The sequence below is a fragment of the Colias croceus genome, chromosome 23 (assembly GCF_905220415.1).
Source record: "Colias croceus chromosome 23, ilColCroc2.1".
In the NCBI taxonomy this organism is placed as follows: domain Eukaryota; kingdom Metazoa; phylum Arthropoda; class Insecta; order Lepidoptera; family Pieridae; genus Colias; species Colias croceus.
This window is the reverse complement of record NC_059559.1, coordinates 6,765,573-6,786,520: the sequence shown is the minus strand read 5'-3', so window position 1 is coordinate 6,786,520 and position 20,948 is coordinate 6,765,573. Positions and strand designations below refer to the sequence as shown.

The following is a 20,948-nucleotide window of genomic DNA, read 5'->3' as shown; positions in this document are numbered from 1 at the left end:
TTAACACTATCCACTATTACAGTACTTCCAAAATGTTACTAAGTAACGAAGTATCGTTTTCTTTTTAGGTTCCGCTATAGCGGATACAGGGGTAGTAAGGCCTAAGAAGTTGAAGGAACATGTAGGTCCGCGACAAATGCGTCGCCGAAGACGCGCCAACAACGAGCTCGCGGAGGAATCGGAGAAACGCATCGCAAAGACAATGATGAGAAGGAATGCTATCGCTATTCTGGAACATTCTACCGCGTGGGCTTTTCGATGGTTTCGCAGCGCGTTCTATTGTTCCTATTGTGATGGTAGATTCCTGGAACCAGAGTTACTAAGAGATCATATTCGTCTGCATCATTTGCACCAAGCGCCTACTAAACGAATATTCGCCAAATTAACAGAAAATAATATGGTCAAAGTCGAGATATCTGATTTATGTTGTAGGTTATGTGGTATTCGATTAGATAGTATAGAAGCTTTTAAAGAACATCTGGTTACAACGCACGGAAAAACCTTAAATTTAGAGTACAGCGATGGCGTTCTACCCTTCAAACTAAGTCCTAATAACTTTAAATGTCCCAAATGTACAATATACTTTGTTTCGTTCGCTAAAATGAATGAACACATGAATAGTCATTATAAAAATTACGTTTGCGATACGTGCGGGAAGGCATTTATATCAAAGTCGAGGTTTAGGACCCACGTCCAGTCTCATGAGGTTGGCACGTTCCCGTGTGGTATTTGTGACGTCATTCTTGAAACGAGAGCGTCTCGTATATGTCATAGATCGAAGGTGCATCAAAAAGGTATAAGATACACGTGTCCGCGGTGTCCGGAAGTGTTTTCCAAATATTACGCGAGAGTGAAGCATCTGGTCGAAACGCACGGACAGCAAAGGATGGAATACGAGTGCGTTTATTGTGGCAAATGCTTTGGGACTAGTTGTAAGCGATCGGCTCATATCCGTGTAGCTCATAAGGATGGGAAAGTAGGTTACGATGCAAGTTATAGTATAAGTGATCCGCCGAGGCAGTCTGTTAATTCGGAGCAAACTAATCAATAAAAATAAATGGTATTTTTCGTATAAGAAATCTGAAAATATACTGCTTTATCCTTTTGTGAACGTCCCAAATCTAATCGGTAATCGTAGAAATTTGATACTACGTTTTTATTTTTAGGAAGCGCAGCATTGGACGGTACTTCAAGTAACGTCATGATTAAATGGAAAAAGAAGACGAGGGTAACAGAAGAGAAAGCAAATGCTGCCGCTATATTAGAATTCTCTAATGCAGTGGCTTTTAGGTGGTTGCGTGGGAAACTAATGTGTGCTTATTGTCCCGTAATTTGCGTGAATATGATGGAATTACGTGTACATACACAAATACATGATAAACTGGATTTGGTTACGAAACCCGAAATAAGAAACTCGTTCCCTTTACGTATAGATATCTCGGATTTAACATGCACTATATGCAATCTGTCAGTTGGTAAACTAACCAATTTAGAAACACATTTAGCTCATAAACACGAAAAGAACATACCGCCAGAAAATGGGGTTATTCCTTTCGTGTTAACTGATAAAGAATTACGTTGCGTTCACTGCGGAGTACTATTCCAATGTTTTATGACTCTCTCCATACATATGAATAAGCATTATCAAACATACGTTTGCCACGCCTGCGGGAAAGCGTATTCGGCTAAACATAAACTGCGCGCTCATATGAAATGCCACGAGTCAGGTCAATTTGCGTGTCCAATTTGTAATATGGTATTTTCTAACCGTGTTCTCAAGAACAGGCATGTCGCGATCGTACACGGGCCAAAGAAAAGGTACCGTTGTCCGCTTTGCAATGAACCTTTCGATTCCTACCACTCTAGGTTACAGCATCTCGATAAAATACATGATCAGAAATCTGAGTACCCCTGCCACTTGTGTCCGGCCACATTTGGCAGTGCGACAAGCCGGTATTCACACGTCCGGGTCGTGCACAAGAAAAAGAAGGGATTCATGAAATAACCTAAAAAATTGCCATGTATTTAGAACCTCTGTACACCTAAAACACGTGTTGATATTCCGGCGCACTTCTGACGGTACTTTTTTTCTTTTTTTTTTAGGACCGGTCGATATATCAACAAAGAAAATAATGTGGAAACAGAGACGCAAGTTTAATGACCAAAGAGACAACGCGGCTATCGTTATAGAGTGTTCTAGCGCGTGTCCGTTTAGATGGAGGCGGGGTTGTTACACGTGCGCGTACTGCCCCAGTACATTTGCTGATTTCGAGACAATTGAAGAGCATTCCTCTCAACATCCGAATAGAATCGACGCCTTGAAATTTGCGCGCACTTTCGACTACATCAAAGTTGAGATAACGAACCTTAAATGCACCATATGCAATGAGAAAATGACTGATTTAGAAGCTTTAAAAGATCATCTCATAGCTGATCATGAGAAACCGATTATAAAAGATTTAGGGTTAGGTGTTACTCCATTCCTATTGAGGAATAAAGAGCTATTATGCGCGCATTGCGGGGAGAGATTCATGCAATTTACCAAACTCAATACGCATATGAATCAACATTATCCAAATAATATTTGCTGTCATTGCGGCAAGGCATTTTCAGCGGCCCACAGACTTAAAGCCCATCAAATTATTCACGAAACTGATAATAATAAGTGCACAAGATGCGACAAGGTTTTCGAGAGTAGACTTCAGAAAAATAGACATATTTACTTAACCCATACGTCTGAATTTAGGTACCGGTGCCCATATTGTAATGAGGCATTCAAAACCTATTCTGAAAGATTAAAACATTTAAGGAATGCTCATGGGAAGAAAGTCGAATATCCGTGTAATTTTTGCTCATCTGTATTCTCTATGTATAACCAACGCACGAGGCATATAAAACAAGTGCATATAAAGCATAGGCCGTTTCTATGTGAGCAGTGTCCGTATAAATTTGGTACTGCGGCTCAATTGAGGAATCACATGGTCAAACACGAGGGTGAAAGGAAGTTCCAATGCGAAGTATGTAAAAAGATGTACGCAAGAATGAAGACGTTAAAAGAACATTTGAGAATTCATAACAACGATAAACGATTCGTATGCGAATATTGTAATAGTGGATTTGTACAAAAGTGCAGTCTTAAAAATCATCTACGCACCCATCACCCCAACAGTGAAAACTCTCTTTAATGATAGTTTAATCTTAATATTGTTTGCGCCGCGTGAATTTTGTTTTGTAGTGCTTAAGGGGCTTTATCAAAGGTTGCCAATAAGAAGAACCTACATATATTTTTCTATTTTTAGGACAAACGGCTGAGGTTAAAGTAAAAGAGGAGGAAAGCGAAAACGTACCTGATTATACAGCGGTAGCATCTAATGACGAGGTCATTGAACGAAGGTTACAGGGTAACGCACGTCGGGCCATTTTCAGAAAGAATATACGCATGATAATGACCTCCTGTACCGCTTACCCTTTTAAGTACAGAAAGGGAACATACATGTGCTTCTTTTGTAAGAGCACGTTCTTGGAGCCAGAAAAAATGAGGGAGCACACGCAAAAATTGCACAGTGATGTCATTTTGAAGCCGAAAAAGTATGATCCGCTCAAAATGGACTTTGCTGTTACAGTGTGTAAATTTTGCGGCAAACACATTAGGGATTATAGTGAATTGAAGACGCATATACGGGAGCACGGGAATATTATAGACTGTTCGTATGGAGAGAGTATCTTGCCGTATAAACTGTGCAAAGATGAGTACTGTTGTCAGATTTGCGGCAAGCGGTACGAGATGTTCCTCAGCCTTCACAAGCATATGAACGATCATTATGAGCATTATATCTGTGAAACGTGCGGGAAGGGCTTCGCTACAACGCAACGAATGCTCAATCATTCCAAGACACATGAGAGGGGTGACTTTCCATGTAAACATTGTGGTGATACGCTATCTTCATACGCAGCGTTGTACGCGCACGTGTCGAGAGTCCATAAATCGAATAAGCGTTACAAGTGTCCTATATGCGACGAAAAATTCGCCTCCTACAAATATAGGATGCGACACTTGAATACAATTCACGGAGAAAAGACAGCGCTCTTCCCATGCCCGTCTTGTCCCAAAGTTTTCGACCTGTGCAGTCGTCGTACTGCGCATATAAAGTCCCAACACTTGCAGGAGCGTAATCACGCGTGTGGTTCCTGCGGTATGAAGTTTTTCACGAACTATGAGTTGCAAGAACACAGCATAAAGCATATTGGCGCTAGGATATATCAGTGTGATGTTTGTAAGAAGTCGTATGCGCGGTTGAAGACGTTGAGAGAGCACATGCGCATTCACAATAATGATAGGCGGTTCGTGTGCCCCGTTTGTGGACAGTCGTTTATTCAAAAATGTAGCTTAAAACAACATGTTAGGGTTCATCATCCTATGCAGGCCAAGGATGCGTTTTAACTATGGTATCGATTGTATGGTTATGTGGAATTGTATCGCACGAATGGTGTATTCTTTTAGCAATAAATGTGAAACATTGAATGGATTATTTTTGTTATTTTTCCTGTTTCATAAATAACTACAAAATAATGCAAATAAATTAAAATAACAGGAGTTAAATAAATAATACTTCAATTAAATTCTGTTGCTACGTAGTCACATCTGTTTCTATTTTAAAAATAATCTCTTACGAACGGAAACTAACTAAACGTTTTTTATTAACTAGCGGTCCACTCTGGCTGCGCCCGTGGCACGTGTTTACGTTTTCTCTCCATAAGAACCATCCTCGTACTTCAAGGAATATTAATAAGAATTAACGAAATCGGTTTAGACGTTCTCGAGTTTTGCGCTTACCAACACATTTTGCGATTTATAATTTTTATTATATGTATAAGATTAACTTCGATTTAATTCAGCTTGAAGAATATTCAGTAATATCAAAATAGACGATGAATTTGAAGTATCAACGGTGAAATGAAAACTACGAAGAATTGCATGTCTTAAGTGCCAAGTACAAAAGCGTGTTTTATTATTTTAGGTGAGGATAGCGAGAACATCATCGTCGATGAGAACACAGAAACGCGTAAAGAAAACGCTAGGAAAATGAAAGACGTAGACGCCATTAAAGCGAGGAAAAAGAACGCCTCGATGCTTCTGGAACATTCGAGAATATGCCCGTTTAGATGGATGAAGAATCTGTACATTTGCTTCTATTGTGACCAACAATTTGCCGACCCGGCTATTTTGAGACACCATAATTATATAGAACACGATACAGTCTCTCTAACGACGATAAAATATGCTATGTCCAAATTGAAAAGACACGAACTGGTCAAAGTTGATATAACAGATGTTAGTTGTAAATTATGCAATGTTATTATAAGTGATTTGAACAATCTAAAGTGCCATTTGGCCAAAGCACATAAAAAGAACATAGATGTGAATATAACAGATGATGTACTGCCGTTTAAAGTGACGAAAGACAATTTTAACTGTGCTATTTGTGAAGAGAAATTCGATGAGTATAAAACTCTGAATCATCATATGAATGTACACTATCAGAATTTTATTTGCGAGCAATGTGGTACTGGGTTTATTACGCCGGAGCGACTCCGTACTCACGCGTTTTCTCATGAGAGCGGATCTTTCCCTTGTGAGAGTTGTGACAAAGTATATAGATCTATGAATGCGAAAAACGAACATTTTGCTAACGTACATAAACAAGTTAGAAGACACAGATGTCCTCATTGTCCGGAAACCTTTAGGAACTATTTTCAAAGAAATAAACATATATCAGCTGTACACGGCTTGAAGTTGAAGGAATTTAAATGCACGCTCTGTCCTAAAGTATTTACGTCTAGTGGGAAGCTAGGAGTGCATGTTAGGACAGTGCACTTGAAAATGAAAAGGCATGCCTGTGATCTTTGCGAATGGAAGTTTTATTCTAAGTCAGAGTTAAAGGAACACATGGTTAGACATGGTGGTGAAAGAAAGTTCCATTGTAATATTTGTAAAAAGGCGTACGCTAGGAAATATACGTTGAGAGAACATATGCGAATTCATGAGAATGATAGACGGTTTATATGTAGCTATTGTGGCGGCTCGTTTGTACAGAAGTGTAGTCTAAAACATCATGTCAAAGTAAACCATCCGACTGTTAAAATTGACGAGTTTCATAGCGTTATATCCTAAAACTACTATCCTAAAACATTTCTACTACTTCACGGTGTATATAATAACAATCAGAGACTATTGTGATAAACTTTGAAGGTATTAAAAGCATATCAATATGAAAACATGATCCACACAGAAATTTTATAGCTTTACTTATAGTAACGCTGCCTTGTTTACTTAGCAAAGAACTAAGAAGCACAGAGCACCCAATACACTGCATGAACATAACGGGAAAGTTCAAAGAGTTTGTTTCTGTTTTCTAGGCACGGATTCGGAGAAACAAGAGCCGACTAAGCGGATCACGCCACTGTTTCAAGTGGCGTACGATTGGACTTTGTGTAAACCGCTGGGGACTGTGAGGGACTTCAGCAAAATCCAACTTAAAAATGCCCCGAATAATGTCCCATCAGTTAACGATTATGCTATATCAAGAAGTCCGTCTCCCATTTCGATGGACAGAACGAGTCCAAATGTTACAGTTGATGTTAAAGATCTTGTTATAGAACCGCCGCAAGTTTTCAAGAAGCAATCTGATTACAGACAGAACGCTCTAACTGTGTTCGAGTTCTCAACAGCGTATCCATTCATATATGGGAATAATAAATTTAAATGTTTCATCTGTTCGCAACCGTTTCTGGAAACGTCGTTATTAAGGCAGCATATGAACGAGAATCACAATTTTGCTCCGTTGAAAAGGCTACTTAATAATAGAAGAGAGAATGTTTTAAAAGTGGATGTGAGTGAGTTAGCGTGCAAATTGTGCGCAGTGAAACCTAAAGATTTGTTGGAACTCAAGTTTCATTTGAAGGAAGATCACAATAAGCCCATAGATCCAGATTTACAAGACAACATGATTCCTTTCAAGCTGGATTTCAACGAAACTTACAAATGTGTGATTTGCGATCAGAGTTTTATAAAAGTGCGTCTCCTTGTCATACATATGAGCGTACATTTCAATAACTACAGCTGCGAAAAATGCGGCTCGGGCTTCATGACGTTGCGTTTATTGAAAAAGCATTTGGAAGTCCACGAAACGGGCAATTTTCCATGCGATCGTTGTAATAAAGTTTTCAGGACGGCGTACAAAAAATCGCTTCATATACGGGGTGTGCATTTGAAACAGTATCCTAGGCGATGTCCGATGTGTCCGGAACGGTTTAATTCGAATTATGGGCGGACAATCCATCTACAGGATGTTCATAATCAGTTGACTAGAGTTCATAAGTGCGAAACATGCGGTAAGGCGTTTAACTTGAAGTATCATTTGATTTGTCACACACGATCGGTTCATTTGCAAGAGAGGAATCATCTGTGTAAAATATGTTTGCAAAGGTTTTGTAATAAGGAAACGCTGAAGCGGCACATGATTATACATACAGGGGAGAAGAATCATAAATGTGATTTTTGTGGCTTGGCATTTTTGAGGAGGCAAAATTTGAAAGATCACTTGAGATTGCATGATGTTGTATAGCTGTTTAAAGTATCTTATTTAGAAAAGGAAACAGTTTTGAGGGTAGATAACGATTTGAAATTACCGGTTAGGTTGGGAACGATTTTGATATTATAAATCACTAGCAGTCTTCGCCCGTGGTACATGTTTACGTTTTTGCTCCATAAGAACTATCCTCGTACTTCAAGGAACGTCATAAACAAATAATATGTAATTAGGAAATCAGTTCATCTGTTTTCGAGATTTGCGTTTAGCAACATTTTTATATTATAGAAGACTAGCTTTCCGCCCGCGGCTTCGCCCACTTTGTCTAAAACCTAATAAATTATATACGAAAACCTTCCTCTTGAATCACTCTATCTATTTAAAAAAACCGCATCATAATCCGTTACGTAGTTTTAAAGATTTGAGCATCCAAAGGGACATAGGGACAGAGAAAGCGACTTTGTTTTATACTATGTAGTGATAATGCAAATGTGCATGTGTGGCATATACAATTATGTAAAAAAATGAAAAAAATGTACGTATCGAACAAGATATAATGCAGTGTTACTAAGATGATGGTAAATAATCGTTATAAAATGCAAAAGGATATTTTTTTATTCTTGATTTACAATTTTTGTTTTAAAAATCTATCTCTATTGATTGGATAGACTTGGGATAAAATAAAATTTATATTGGTTAGTACTATATTGTAAAATCTTACCCGGGCCTGTATACTAATTGTACCTACTTACCTAATGTTAAATTATTATCATTAAAATAACTGAAATCGTTATTGTTACAACTTTGGTATTAAATAACGCGTGATTTTGTTTTTTATTATAGTAATTCTTGGTTTATAACTGATTTAAAAAAATAAATCTCTCAAAGATATTCTCAGTAATAAAATCGTGTTGTCAATGAAAAATTTTATAATGGTAAAAAAATAATTATGTTTAAGTTTTTTACATCACATCTGGTTGTAAGGAAAATTATGATATTTCGTTAATATTGTGAATCATTAAACGTAAGATAAACGTTTTTGTTCGAATGTTGCAAGGGGGCAAGAAATCGCTTGCAAAAATTGATTAGGGTGGATTTTTGATATGGGTCATGAAAGAACTTATGATTTTTTTTAATCCAAAATAATATATGGTTCTGGATAATCCATGCCTTAAACATAACATTTGCTCTAGGAACTAGAGAAAGAAAGAACTGGAGTCTAGTTCTTTCGCTGGGAGGGTTACCATGATGCCTCAAAGCAGTATTAAGTCCCGTGTGGAAAAAATACTGCGCTATATAGGTCGTCTATCATTCTAGCGCTAACACTTTCCCACACAAAATGAATACTGCTTTAAGACGTCATGGGAACTGCCCAGTTGTATCGGGAATTTCGTACCATAACGCTTATAGTATTCGTAAACAGTTTATAAATTCAAATCTTTATAATTTTCTTTCTAATATAAACAAAAAAGAGCGTGTGTGCCGACCCCGCGTCAGAAGTGAAACTTGTTTGGCAAGAAATTTTACTCTGCACGCGCGAAATTTTACTCTCGACGCGCCTACAGAAGTTTTACTTCAAAAATCGATTGTTTTTTAATATTTTTTGCCCTCTGCACAGACAGTTTTATATTAAAGTTTAATAACTTGCCCAATGTCTTGCCTTATTGCTGCATAAACTATTGTCCTATATCAGAAATCCATTCTGCATCGAACGCATGATTAAGTTTTCAAGTATTATTATTTATTTCGTATTTTATATTTAAGAACTGTGCTGTGCATAATATAAATAATTGATGGTATTCATTGTACTAAATGATCGAATTAGGTATCGATTTAAGACCTAGTATTTGGTACATTAAGCAATGATAACTGAAACTCAAAATTCGTGATTGTATAATACCTCAGACATTAAGGAAGGAAAATCTCATTTAACTGTCCACTATTCGTTTTAAGCAATTTTTTTAATAAACAATATGCTGAATATTGATGCTTTTCTTTGCAAAAACCTGTACCCAGTCACTTGTCTTTTTCTAGGATTGGAAGAAATAACACGTTTAAGATGCGACGGAAGCGATGATGTAAGAATACAGAGTCAAAATGTATTGGATCGGGAAGAAAATAAAAGTTATTATACTAAAATAATTATAAAAAAAGGGCAAACAAAAAGTTCAGATGAGGAAGAAGATAAAAATGCGTTGTGGAAACAGAATGTACTTACCCTTTTAGAGTTTTCTAACCTATACCCGTTTATACATAGCAGAAGTAAATATGGGTGCTTCGTTTGCTCAAAACTATTTCTAGACACCAACGCACTTAGAGAACATTATAATGGTCACCCAGTGAATGAAATAAGCCTCGCGCTAAGCCGAGTTAAAGATAATATTGTTAAGGTTGATGTATCAAACGCGACGTGTAAAATTTGTGCACGGACCCTCGATAGCCTAAGATCGCTAAAAATCCACTTACAAGAACACGGTAAAGAAATAGATCTAAACATGAAAGATGCTATACCATTCAAATTGGATGGTGCAGACTTTGAATGCCAAATATGCGGGGATAAGTTTTTAAAGCTACGCATCTTGATAATACACATGAACAAACATTACAATAACTACAGTTGTGAGACTTGTGGCTCTGGATTCATATCGCTCAATTTGTTGAAACGTCATTTAGAGGTGCATCAAACTGGCTCGTATCCTTGCACTGAATGTGATAAAGTGTTCACCAGTGCACCTAAAAGGAGTCTTCATTTGCGTGGAGTTCACTTAAAACAGCACCCTCGTACCTGTCCTTTGTGTCCAGAACGATTCATCTCGAACTATAAGAAGATTGTCCACCTACGATTCGTTCATAATCAGAATGTGTTTCTTCATAAATGTGATACTTGTGGACGGGAGTATAACTTGAAGTGTCAGTTGGATAGGCATGTCCGTGCGGTGCACATGCAAGAAAGAAAATACGAGTGTGACGTCTGCCAAAAGAGCTTCTTTACACAGTACAGATTGAAAAGGCATGGCCTCACTCATACTGGGGAGAAACAGTTCAAATGCCCAGCATGCGGGAAGCCGTATGCGAGGAAGGATAATATGGAAATTCATGCGAAATCGTGCAAGAAATGATTTAGTGAATCTAGATTTTATTGTAAATGTGTTTGTGTTACCGATAAAATAAACATTCGAAAGATTGATTTAACATTGATTTTGTTTATATTATTTTGTATATATTCTTGACCACGACAAAAATGCACATTGAATTGAAAAGGTTTGTTTGATAGTAGTATTGCACGGGTTTTTGTAGGAATGCAATCTGAAATATAGAGATAGTTCTGACTGATATTTTCTTTTCAGCGGCACAGGATTTCGATCGACCCACGGCCCGCTCGAGTATTTGGCAAATGACCATATATGAAAGGTTGAACGCAGCTACTTTTATAGAAAACACTACGGTCAAGCCGTTCTACTATCAGCAAGCGAATTTCAAATGCTTTTATTGCACAGAAATCTTTCCAGAGGTTTCGTCTGTGTTACAACATACAGATACGCACAATCTGCCAGATAGATCGAGTTTGCTGAAACAGTATCTTCGGAAAGGAAAGCGGGTTATAAAAGTTGATGTGTCTAATCTAAAATGCAGGATTTGTGACCAAAAGTATACAGAGCTTGAAGATATACGTAAACATTTGATTGCCAGCCACAAAAAGGAGTTTAATTCCGCTGGGAATGGACTCATGCCGTACGATCTAAGAATCAATAATGGTCTACTATCCTGCCATAAATGTAGCAAGACTTTCAATTCTTTCTTCCTCTTAAACAGGCATATGAATGTGCATTTTAGTGTGGTGTGTGAAACCTGCGGTCTCGGGTTCATATCACATCAGCGTCTGATAAACCATAGAATAGTTCACCAGAATGGGGTTCACAAATGTAGCAATTGTCAGGAAGTATTCCCGACGAAACTGAAGCTTCGTTATCATTTGTTTAAAAAGCATGAAGTCACGAATGCTAAGCGAATCAAGCCGTTAAAATGTCCTCATTGCTTAGAGCGCTTTGCGGAACATTATCGCAAAATGACACATCTAAAAGAAGTGCATGGTATTACATTCACGTTCGACTGTCAAGCTTGTAAAGCGGTTTTTCCAACGCGACGTGCCTTAACCGAGCATACGACGAAACAACACACGCAAAAAATTCAATGCAAGATTTGCAGAAAGTGCTTTGGAACGAAGTCTCTGTTGAAGATGCACTTGCGAGGCCACACGGGGGAGAGGAATTTCTTTTGCGAAGTTTGTCAGAAGGCGTATATGCATGAAAGAACCCTCCGACAGCATATGCGTGTACACGGCCCGGTTTGGAAGTTTACATGTAGTGAATGTGGGCACGGGTTTCATAATAGAAACGACTTTAACAAGCACATGAAGCAATGGCACCCGCAGTGGCAGTTCAAGGCGATTGTGAAGAACTTTAGCTCTGATTTATTGAACCAATAGAATAAATACCTCACCTAGTCGTATAGTACAAAGAATTGACTGAACACGTTTACTTATAGATGCATAATTGTTTTTGCTTTGGCATGGCTTGTGGAAATGTTACAGATGAAAGATGGTATAAAAAGGAATTTTATCTTCTCAGGATTGGAAGGAAAAGGACGACGAGCTGTTCTCTCCAGTGTTTGGGAGATGACGCTGTCTGAGCGACAGAATGCAGCGTTGATATTGGAAAACACAACCGCGAAACCGTTTATCTTTTGTAGGTATTATTTCAAGTGTTTCTTCTGCGAACAAAAGTACTCGGAAGTACACGCGCTGTTAAATCATAGCAAGGATCACGAAATGCCGAATAAAGATATTATTCTAAAAGACTTTCTGACAAAGGGCAAGAAGACTGTGAAAGTAGATATATCCGAACTCAAGTGCAAGATATGCAGTGCAACCTTTACTAAAATAGACGAAATTAGAGCCCATTTAACTTCAGAACACAATAAAGTATTTACTCCTTCAGGTAATGGGCTTATCGTCTACAATTTGAGCTTGAAAGATAGACAATTCTCTTGCCATATTTGCTTTAAAGCTTTCCAAACGTTCATACTTCTGAATCGACATATGAATGTTCACTTTAGCAATGCAGTTTGCGAGACATGCGGTGCGGGATTCATGACCTACCAGCGATTGATACAGCATCAAGAAACACACTCTCCTGGAGGCTATCCTTGTCCAAAATGTAGCAAGACATATACTACACATTCTAACCTAAAATACCACATCGAAAAGATGCACGAGGGTTCTGCGAAGTCGAAGATACTAAGGTGTCCTCATTGTCAAGAAAGATTTTCTGAGCATTTCCGAAAACTGAAGCATTTGAAAGAAGTGCATGGAATAACGTTCACCTTTGAATGTGAAGTGTGTCATTCTAAATTTTCGAGTCGCAGAGCGTTGACTACGCACACGAATAAACAGCATACGGATAAAACTCAATGCCACATATGTACCAAAAGCTTTAGCTGTGTTACAACGTTAAAGAGGCATATGGATTCTCATACTGGTGATAGAAATTTCGTTTGTGGTATTTGCCAGAAGGCGTATAGACAAGAGAAGAGTTTGAGACGTCATATGACAGTCCATGTACAAGATTTTAATTAGTTTGGATCTAACTTAACTGACCATCTGTTCAAAACTCGACATTGGTAGAGTGAGGACGGTCACTGGGATCGGGAGTTGCCATTTGAAAAAAAATAAGTAGTTTGGATCTGTGAAAGGAAAATTAATTAAAAATGTCGACAGAAATACTCAGAAAAATTTACTATTGTCAAGCATTGCTTTTTCAACACAAGTTCTTGTTATGTCAAATTATATCTATGCTAAATTTTCTCATAATCAGCTTATCCGTTTGGAAGGTAATAAAAAACATGCTTTTGGGTTATTATTAGTAATGAATATTGTAAGAATGATGTCTTCAAGTGGAGAAAAATAGAAGTCACAAGTCAGTATTTTTCTACAAATAGTTATTTGATCTCATGTAGGCTTTAATTATTTATTTTGTCAATAAAGTACTCATTTAAATAAAGTTTCCGATAGTTTTAATGTTATCCTTGCTCCATCCATCCATTCTGCTATGTTAGAAATTAATTCACTTGAATTATTAGTATCTTGAAGGTCTCTTGTGATTTATTAAATCGCTGAATTGTTTTTGATTAATTAAATATCTATAGAAGATTGGTAACGCCAATATAATTAAAATAGTAAATGTAGAAATTAAATGTTTATTATTTGTGGTGTATTCCTTCATCCTTCCCTACATACGAGCACAACCAATCACCGCGCGCTATTTAGCGCTCGTCACGTGACCTACCTATGTCACGAATGACAGCCAGTAGTTCTCTCCGATCTTTCGCGAGGATCGGGACTCACCGCCGGAGAGCTTCCACGAGGCTCTCTAGATCATCAGGCATTGTGCTTTTGTAACACCACCGGGGTATCCCGTGCCCCGGCCCTTGGTCGCGCTCACCGCCGCGTGTGTGTTTGTGTGGAGTGTTGGACTGGACCCGTTCTTCCCCGCCGCGAGCTGGAGGACCCTGACCGCGTGGCGGCAGCGTGTGTTCTGGACGCTACTCCCTCCGACGAGGTATGTGCCGTGTGTTCCCGTCTTTCCCCTCTTTGCTAACACCACGTTGATCTAAATACAGTCCACTTTATATCGAGAATATACTTACTTATATTTTTTTATATTGGCGCGACCATTGAGTGGTCCTTCGAGCCGGATAGTAACCATAGAGTGGTCCATTACAAACCGGATAAAACCTGATGATGATGACGCTACTCCCTCCGACGAGGTATGTGCCGTGTGTTCCCGTCTTTCCCCTCTTTGCTAACACCACGTTGATCTAAATACAGTCCACCTTTATATCGAGAATATATTTGCGTATATTTTTATATTGGCGCGACCATTTGAGTGGTACCTTCGATCCGGATAGTAACCATAGAGTGGTCCATTACAAACCGGATAAAACCTGATGATTCCACCGCCCTTATTAGGATACTCATTGTGTAGGCCCTAATAAGCGTATTAGTAGTATCTTCAATGCGAAATACTATTTAAAATACCGCGTAGAACGACAGTGCGTCTTCTACTATTATTCATATAAAATATATTTTAAACCCGCCCTTATTAGGATACTCATCGTATGCCCTAATAAGTGATTTAATAGTACATTCATTGTGAAATAACTATAACCGCATAGATCGACATTGCGTCATCTATTATTTTCCGCTTAAAATATATTTTATTCCGCCCGTGACATTAAGTTACGCGTATATTATAATTAAAATAGTTAATTAAAACTATATTCATATCGTTTATCCGCAGTTATAACGCTAAAATCATTATAAATCGAACATATTACATCATATTTATCTACGGTCTACCCGCACTCGAAATTTATCGAGTACCTACATTCCGCGATCCGCTGTTATAATCCGACCATATTGTAATTGCATAGTGCATACTCGGTTCTTATTACGCTTGCGTCACTGACCTACTTTATTTGGTCGTATTACTTGTTATTGTAACTTTTATTGTAACATTCTCTGTTTGAATATTTACTTTTGTTATTAAAAATGCCGCCTAAGAAAATGACTAAGTTAGCTGATAGTGACGCTTCGGATGTTAATGATTCGGAAGATATAAATGATTCGCAGTTATCCATGTTGTTAGCTAAACGCGAAGTTATATTCGAAATGGTGCAAAGAATTTATGATTTGTCTTTGAACGTTCATAACAACGCTGCGCTTATGGAAAGTTTCCTTGACGAGTCCGCGCAGATAGAATCATTACGCGATGATTATAAGAAATGTTTAGATGAATATAATATTCGTTTGTTATCATTAATTCCCGCCGCGAAACCTGATTATAAAAGCCTCGTTGCATTCGAGTCTTTATATAGCAGAGTTATAAGAATTAAATCGCAATATTCGCAACCATGTCCGTCACACGGAGATATTAATAATTTGCATAAAAATAGGCCTAAATTACCGCCTATCGAATTAGTACCATTTTCGGGTGATATTCGCTCATTTCCGCTGTTTCTTTCGAATTTTGAATCAATTGTTCATAACAATCCCGGCCTTACAGATGCCGAGCGCTTATATTATTTACTAGGTAAATTAACGGGGAAGGCCACAACTGTTATAGCTGGTATAACCCCCTCCGCTGAAAATTATAATTTAATTTTACAAACTTTAAAAGATAAATATGATGATAAACGTATGTTAGTTTCCGCGTATTTAAATCAAATGTTTGATTTTAAACCTTTGCATTGTGCGTCCGCAACAAACTTTGATTTATTTACAGATAACTTTATTAGCGCAGTGCGCGCCTTACAAAATATAAAGTTAGATAATATTACAGATTTAATGATTGTTCATATCGCTTTGAAGAAGTTAGACTCAGATACTGTTCGCGCTTTCGAGACTGAGTTTGGTAGTGAAATGCCTACTTTTGATAACTTAGTTCAATTTATTCAAACTCGTGCGAAGGTATTAGAACGCATTCATCCTTCCACAAATTCGGGAATAAATAAACCGCCTCGAAAGAATAATTATAACCGCAGTTCAAATAATACTTCTTCCGCACCGCCTAAGACGTATCAGTCTTACGTAACAACAGCTGATTCCGCTTATAGTTGTCTTTGTAAAAATATTACGCATCAACATTTATATAAATGTTCGAGTTTTCATAAAATGAGTCCGCAGGAACGTTTGAAATACGTAAAGGATAGAAACGCGTGTATAAATTGTCTCAGTATAAAACATCGAGTTTCTAGTTGTTCGTCGTATTCTAACTGTCGCGTTTGTAAATTAAAACATCATACAATGTTACATTTGAAACGCGAATCTTCCATACCCGCGCCTGCGTCTCACCCCCCGCCGCGCAGCTCCCCGCCGTTGCCTGCGCCGACACCGCCCGCACCGTCGGGCGAGTGCCGCTCTGATATTACGCTATGTACCGCTAGCTATACAGCTGATACTGATAACGCATTTCTATGCAACCCGCCCGCGAATAAACAACATACTATTTTGTTATCAACCGCTGAAGTCGTAGCTTATAATTGTAAAGGCGAACGGCTTATTATTCGCGCGCTTTTAGATTCCGCTTCGCAAAGTCACTTCATTACGAATGAATGTTGTGAACGTTTAGGTATTAAACCGCAGAAAACCGAACGTACTATTATTAAGGGGTTCGGTGGTTCAGAAAAACTTATAAATAGTAATTCCGTAAATATAAAATTTTATTCGCGCCTTGACAACAACATATCTTTTAATATTTCACCGCTAGTTGTTGATCATGTTACGGATTTATTACCTACCGCTGTTATAGACACTTCTGTCTTATCGCATATTTCGCATTTACCGCTCGCAGATGAGAGTTTTGGTACGCCAAATAAAATCGATTTATTAATCGGTGCTTCTCTGTTCATTCATCTGCTTCTCCCCGACGTAGTTCATGCATCTCGTGACTCGTCGGCGCCCGCTGCATTGCGCACGGTGTTAGGCTATGTAATAATGGGTTCAGTACCCACCATACCTAACATACATAAACCGCCCTTGACGTGTTGTCACGTTCAAGAGACCGCCGCTATTGACTCATTAGTCAGGCGTTTCTGGGAGCTCGAGGAGCTTCCTACCGCACCGCCCGTTCAGCATCCCGATGATGTTGAATGTGAAGAATATTATAAATCAACTACAACCCGCGACCCCGTGAGTGGCAGATATATCGTTTCGCTCCCATTTAAGGATGATTTCTACACTCTCGGTGACTCATTTAATATTGCCCGCAAACGTTTCATGTGCCTTGAAAGAAAGCTACAGGCTTCACCTAAATTAAGGTTGGCATATGATGACGTCATAAAAGATTATCTAACGAAGAATTATATTTCACCCGCGCCTCCGTATGATCCGCGTGACCCTACACCTATTTATATTATACCGCATCACGCTGTTCTGCGCGAGGATAAATCGTCGACTAAGCTGCGCATGGTTTTAGATTCTAGCATGCCAACTTCTGGAAGCCAGCGTTCATTGAATGACCTTCTGCATGTTGGGCCGAATTTACAAGGCAATTTGTTTACAATTATTTTAGGTTTTCGTCTCCACGCGATTGCCATGACCGCCGATTGCCGCCAACAATTTCTGCAGATTTTCGTGCGTGAGTTTGATCGTCGTTTTCAATGTTTTTTATATCGTTTCAGCCCGCAGGATCCGCTACTTCTTTATCAATTTAATCGAGTTTGCTTTGGCATCAAGTCTAGTCCTTATCATGCACTGCGCACGGTAAGACAGCTCGTAGAAGATGACGGCGCGAAATATCCGCTCGCGAGTAGCATTGCGTCTTCCTCGTTGTATATGGATGATATCGCCTTCTCTATTCCCACGGAATGTGAAGCAGTTTCCGCGTCGCAGCAGCTCATCGATTTGTTCAAGGGAGCTCAGTGGGATCTAGTTAAATGGAATAGTAATAGTAAAAATGTGTTAGATAATCTTCCCGCTTCGCACAAACTTTTACCCTCCGCGGTAGAGTTTGATAAGACCGTGCAACATAAATTACTTGGTCTGCATTGGTCTACTGTTGATGATTGTTTTTATTTTAAAATTACCGCACCCGCCGATGTGATGTGCAGTAAGCGCTCCATATTGTCAATTACCGCCCGTCTGTGGGACATGATGGGCTTCGTTGCTCCCACAGTCGTGTATAACATCCCATCAGATATTTTCTACCATGTTTCTGGTATTGAAAATCCCGCTGACGTTCTTTCGCGTGGCATTATGCCACAAAATCTCGTCTCGCACCCTCTGTGGTTCCAAGGACCCCAGTGGGCTCGTTCGGACCCGTCTGATTGGCCTCTTAGGAGTCTCGATGGTGAGTCAATTGCAGACATTCCCGAACGAAAATTATGCACGCACACTGTGTGCTCGCCTATAAAGCATTGCGCTTTATACGATACCGCCCTTCGCGTCTCGTCGCGTCGTGTATTTTATATTTATAGGTTCCTTATATTATTAACCCGCCGCGGTGTTATGATGACCGTAGAGGAACCTAATTTCGCTGTAAATAAAATTATTCCCGCCCTGCAAAATAAATATTTTGCAGAGGAGTATTCTTATATACTCTATTATAAATTTTATTCGCAGGCCTTCAACCGCTTGAAGCCTTTTATTCGCAACAGACTAATCCTCATCGGACGTCTAAGCGATACCGCCCTGGAATATGCACATAAGCATCCAGTGATATTACCGCACAATGATCACCTAATCATCATGATCATTGATTATTATCATATTAAATATATGAATATTATAACGCATTTATTTCGTGTTATTTTAACTACCGCGCTTTTATTAGCATTACCCGCGCCGCAAGTCAAATCTGATCACGTCAGTTTGCTTGATAGGCATTCGCTACTGGACAAGTTAGTTCAGTCGTTTTGGAAACGTTGGAGAATGGAATACTTACACGGTCTGCAGGTTAGGCAGAAATGGAATACGCCTTCCACACCTATTACTCCTGGAACGGTCGTGGTTGTAATAAATGATAATGCACCGCCCCTAACCTGGCCTTTAGCCGTCGTAGAGAAAGTACATCCTTCAAAGGACGACGTCGCGCGCGTTTGTACAGTTAGAACCGCCAAGGGAACTTACCTTCGCCCGGTCGTTCGTTTATGTCCGCTTCCAAGACAATAGTTATATCGCATTAATGTATTACCGCAGTTAGTTAAGTTTAATTTTAAGTTTTTGCACCGCTTTCGTTATAATTTCTTAGTTATAACTTATAATACCGCCGTGACTTTAGGAATTTTTTATACTCCGCTCGCATTACGCGATCCTAGAGTCATAGAGTTTGTTAGTTATATTTTCCGCCGTGACTTTTAGGAATTTTTTATACCCCGCTCGCATTACGCGATCCTAGAGTCATAGAATTTGTTAGTTATATTTCCGCCGTGACTTTTAGGAATTTTTATTATCCCGCTCGCATTATGCGCTCCTGGAGCCATAGAATTTGTTATTTATATTACCGCCGTGGCTCTTAGGACTTTATTAACCCGCGCGCATTATGCGATCCTAGAGTCATAGTTTTTCGCTGTATCTTATGATTGGTTTTAAATGGTGACCCATTTAGGGCGGGTGGATATGGTAACGCCAATATAATTAAAATAGTAAATGTAGAAATTAAATGTTTATTATTTGTGGTGTATTCCTTCATCCTTCCCTACATACGAGCACAACCAATCACCGCGCGCTATTTAGCGCTCGTCACGTGACCTACCTATGTCACGAATGACAGCCAGTAGTTCTCTCCGATCTTTCGCGAGGATCGGGACTCACCGCCGGAGAGCTTCCACGAGGCTCTCTAGATCATCAGGCATTGTGCTTTTGTAACACCACCGGGGTATCCCGTGCCCCGGCCCTTGGTCGCGCTCACCGCCGCGTGTGTGTTTGTGTGGAGTGTTGGACTGGACCCGTTCTTCCCCGCCGCGAGCTGGAGGACCCTGACCGCGTGGCGGCAGCGTGTGTTCTGGACGCTACTCCCTCCGACGAGGTATGTGCCGTGTGTTCCCGTCTTTCCCCTCTTTGCTAACACCACGTTGATCTAAATACAGTCCACTTTATATCGAGAATATACTTACTTATATTTTTTTATATTGGCGCGACCAAAGATAAATTATTAAATCTATAATATAAAAATGAATCCCAAAATGTGTTGGTAAGCGCATAACTTTAGAACAGCTGAACCGATTTCTTTAATCCTTTTTTATTATATTCCTTGAAGTACGAGGATGGTTCTTATGTAGAGAAAACGTGAATATGTACCTCGGGCGAAGCCGGGGCGGACCGCTAGTAGGTAATATATTAAACAACTAGGCGGGATTCGAACCTGCATTCGTCTTTCGCCACAGTAGAATGTTCCAAAATAATCAATTTATATACGAGACTAGAAAACCTATTCTATGTCCCGGGGTTAAAAATGTCCTTTCTCGGGTATCAAAATTCAAAATATCTTCATACCAAATTTCATGAAAATTGGTTCCGTAGTTTAGGCGTGATTGAGTAACAGACAGACAGAGTTACTTTCGCATTTATAATATTAGTATGGATTTTGTAAAAATAAATTGTAATACTGACATGTTATAAAAGAGCATTTCTTGCCGGTTCTTCTAAGTAGATAGTTACAGCCTTAGATTATTACAAAATAAAGTACAGATGGAGCATGACAACCGCCCGTCGCCCTTGTCAAAGAAAATACGAAATCAAAAACAAATACGTCGCTGCACCAGTGCTATAGCGCATATAGTGTCATGCAATACGTCAAAAAG

At 39.0% G+C, this 20,948-nt stretch overlaps 5 protein-coding genes across 9 annotated transcripts in view; all 5 read left to right on the top strand.

Moving 5' to 3' along the window:
• LOC123702347 (zinc finger protein 181-like) overlaps positions 1-13,651 on the top strand; it is a 37,621-nt gene extending 23,970 nt beyond the window's left edge. Inside the window, exons 5-6 of one of the 5 annotated variants that reach the window (XM_045650079.1) lie at positions 2,104-3,017; positions 3,300-3,436. In XM_045650079.1, the coding sequence (XP_045506035.1) occupies positions 2,104-3,017; positions 3,300-3,323 (938 nt within the window). In that variant the 3' untranslated portion in view covers positions 3,324-3,436. Of the gene's footprint in view, positions 1-2,103; positions 3,277-3,299; positions 4,527-6,417; positions 7,736-12,217 lie in introns of those variants that run through there. The other 4 variants (XM_045650078.1, XM_045650068.1, XM_045650069.1 and 1 more) reach the window with 4 other exon arrangements.
• Positions 4,653-6,325, top strand: LOC123702351 (zinc finger protein 786-like). The gene has a single exon (XM_045650083.1). The coding sequence runs from the start codon at positions 5,084-5,086 to the stop codon at positions 6,170-6,172; it is 1,089 nt and encodes a 362-aa protein (XP_045506039.1). The 5' UTR covers positions 4,653-5,083; the 3' UTR covers positions 6,173-6,325.
• LOC123702349 (zinc finger protein 761-like) lies at positions 7,977-10,785 on the top strand. The gene has a single exon (XM_045650081.1). The coding sequence runs from the start codon at positions 9,563-9,565 to the stop codon at positions 10,706-10,708; it is 1,146 nt and encodes a 381-aa protein (XP_045506037.1). The 5' UTR covers positions 7,977-9,562; the 3' UTR covers positions 10,709-10,785.
• Positions 10,937-12,179, top strand: LOC123702350 (zinc finger protein OZF-like). The gene has a single exon (XM_045650082.1). The coding sequence runs from the start codon at positions 10,984-10,986 to the stop codon at positions 12,073-12,075; it is 1,092 nt and encodes a 363-aa protein (XP_045506038.1). The 5' UTR covers positions 10,937-10,983; the 3' UTR covers positions 12,076-12,179.
• Positions 13,652-17,063: 3,412 nt separating the features above from the next.
• Positions 17,064-19,446, top strand: LOC123702346. Its single transcript, XM_045650065.1, has 2 exons — positions 17,064-18,634; positions 18,665-19,446. The coding sequence occupies exons 1-2, from the start codon at positions 17,143-17,145 to the stop codon at positions 19,315-19,317; spliced, it is 2,145 nt and encodes a 714-aa protein (XP_045506021.1). The 5' UTR covers positions 17,064-17,142; the 3' UTR covers positions 19,318-19,446.
• The last annotated feature ends 1,502 nt before the right edge of the window (positions 19,447-20,948 follow it).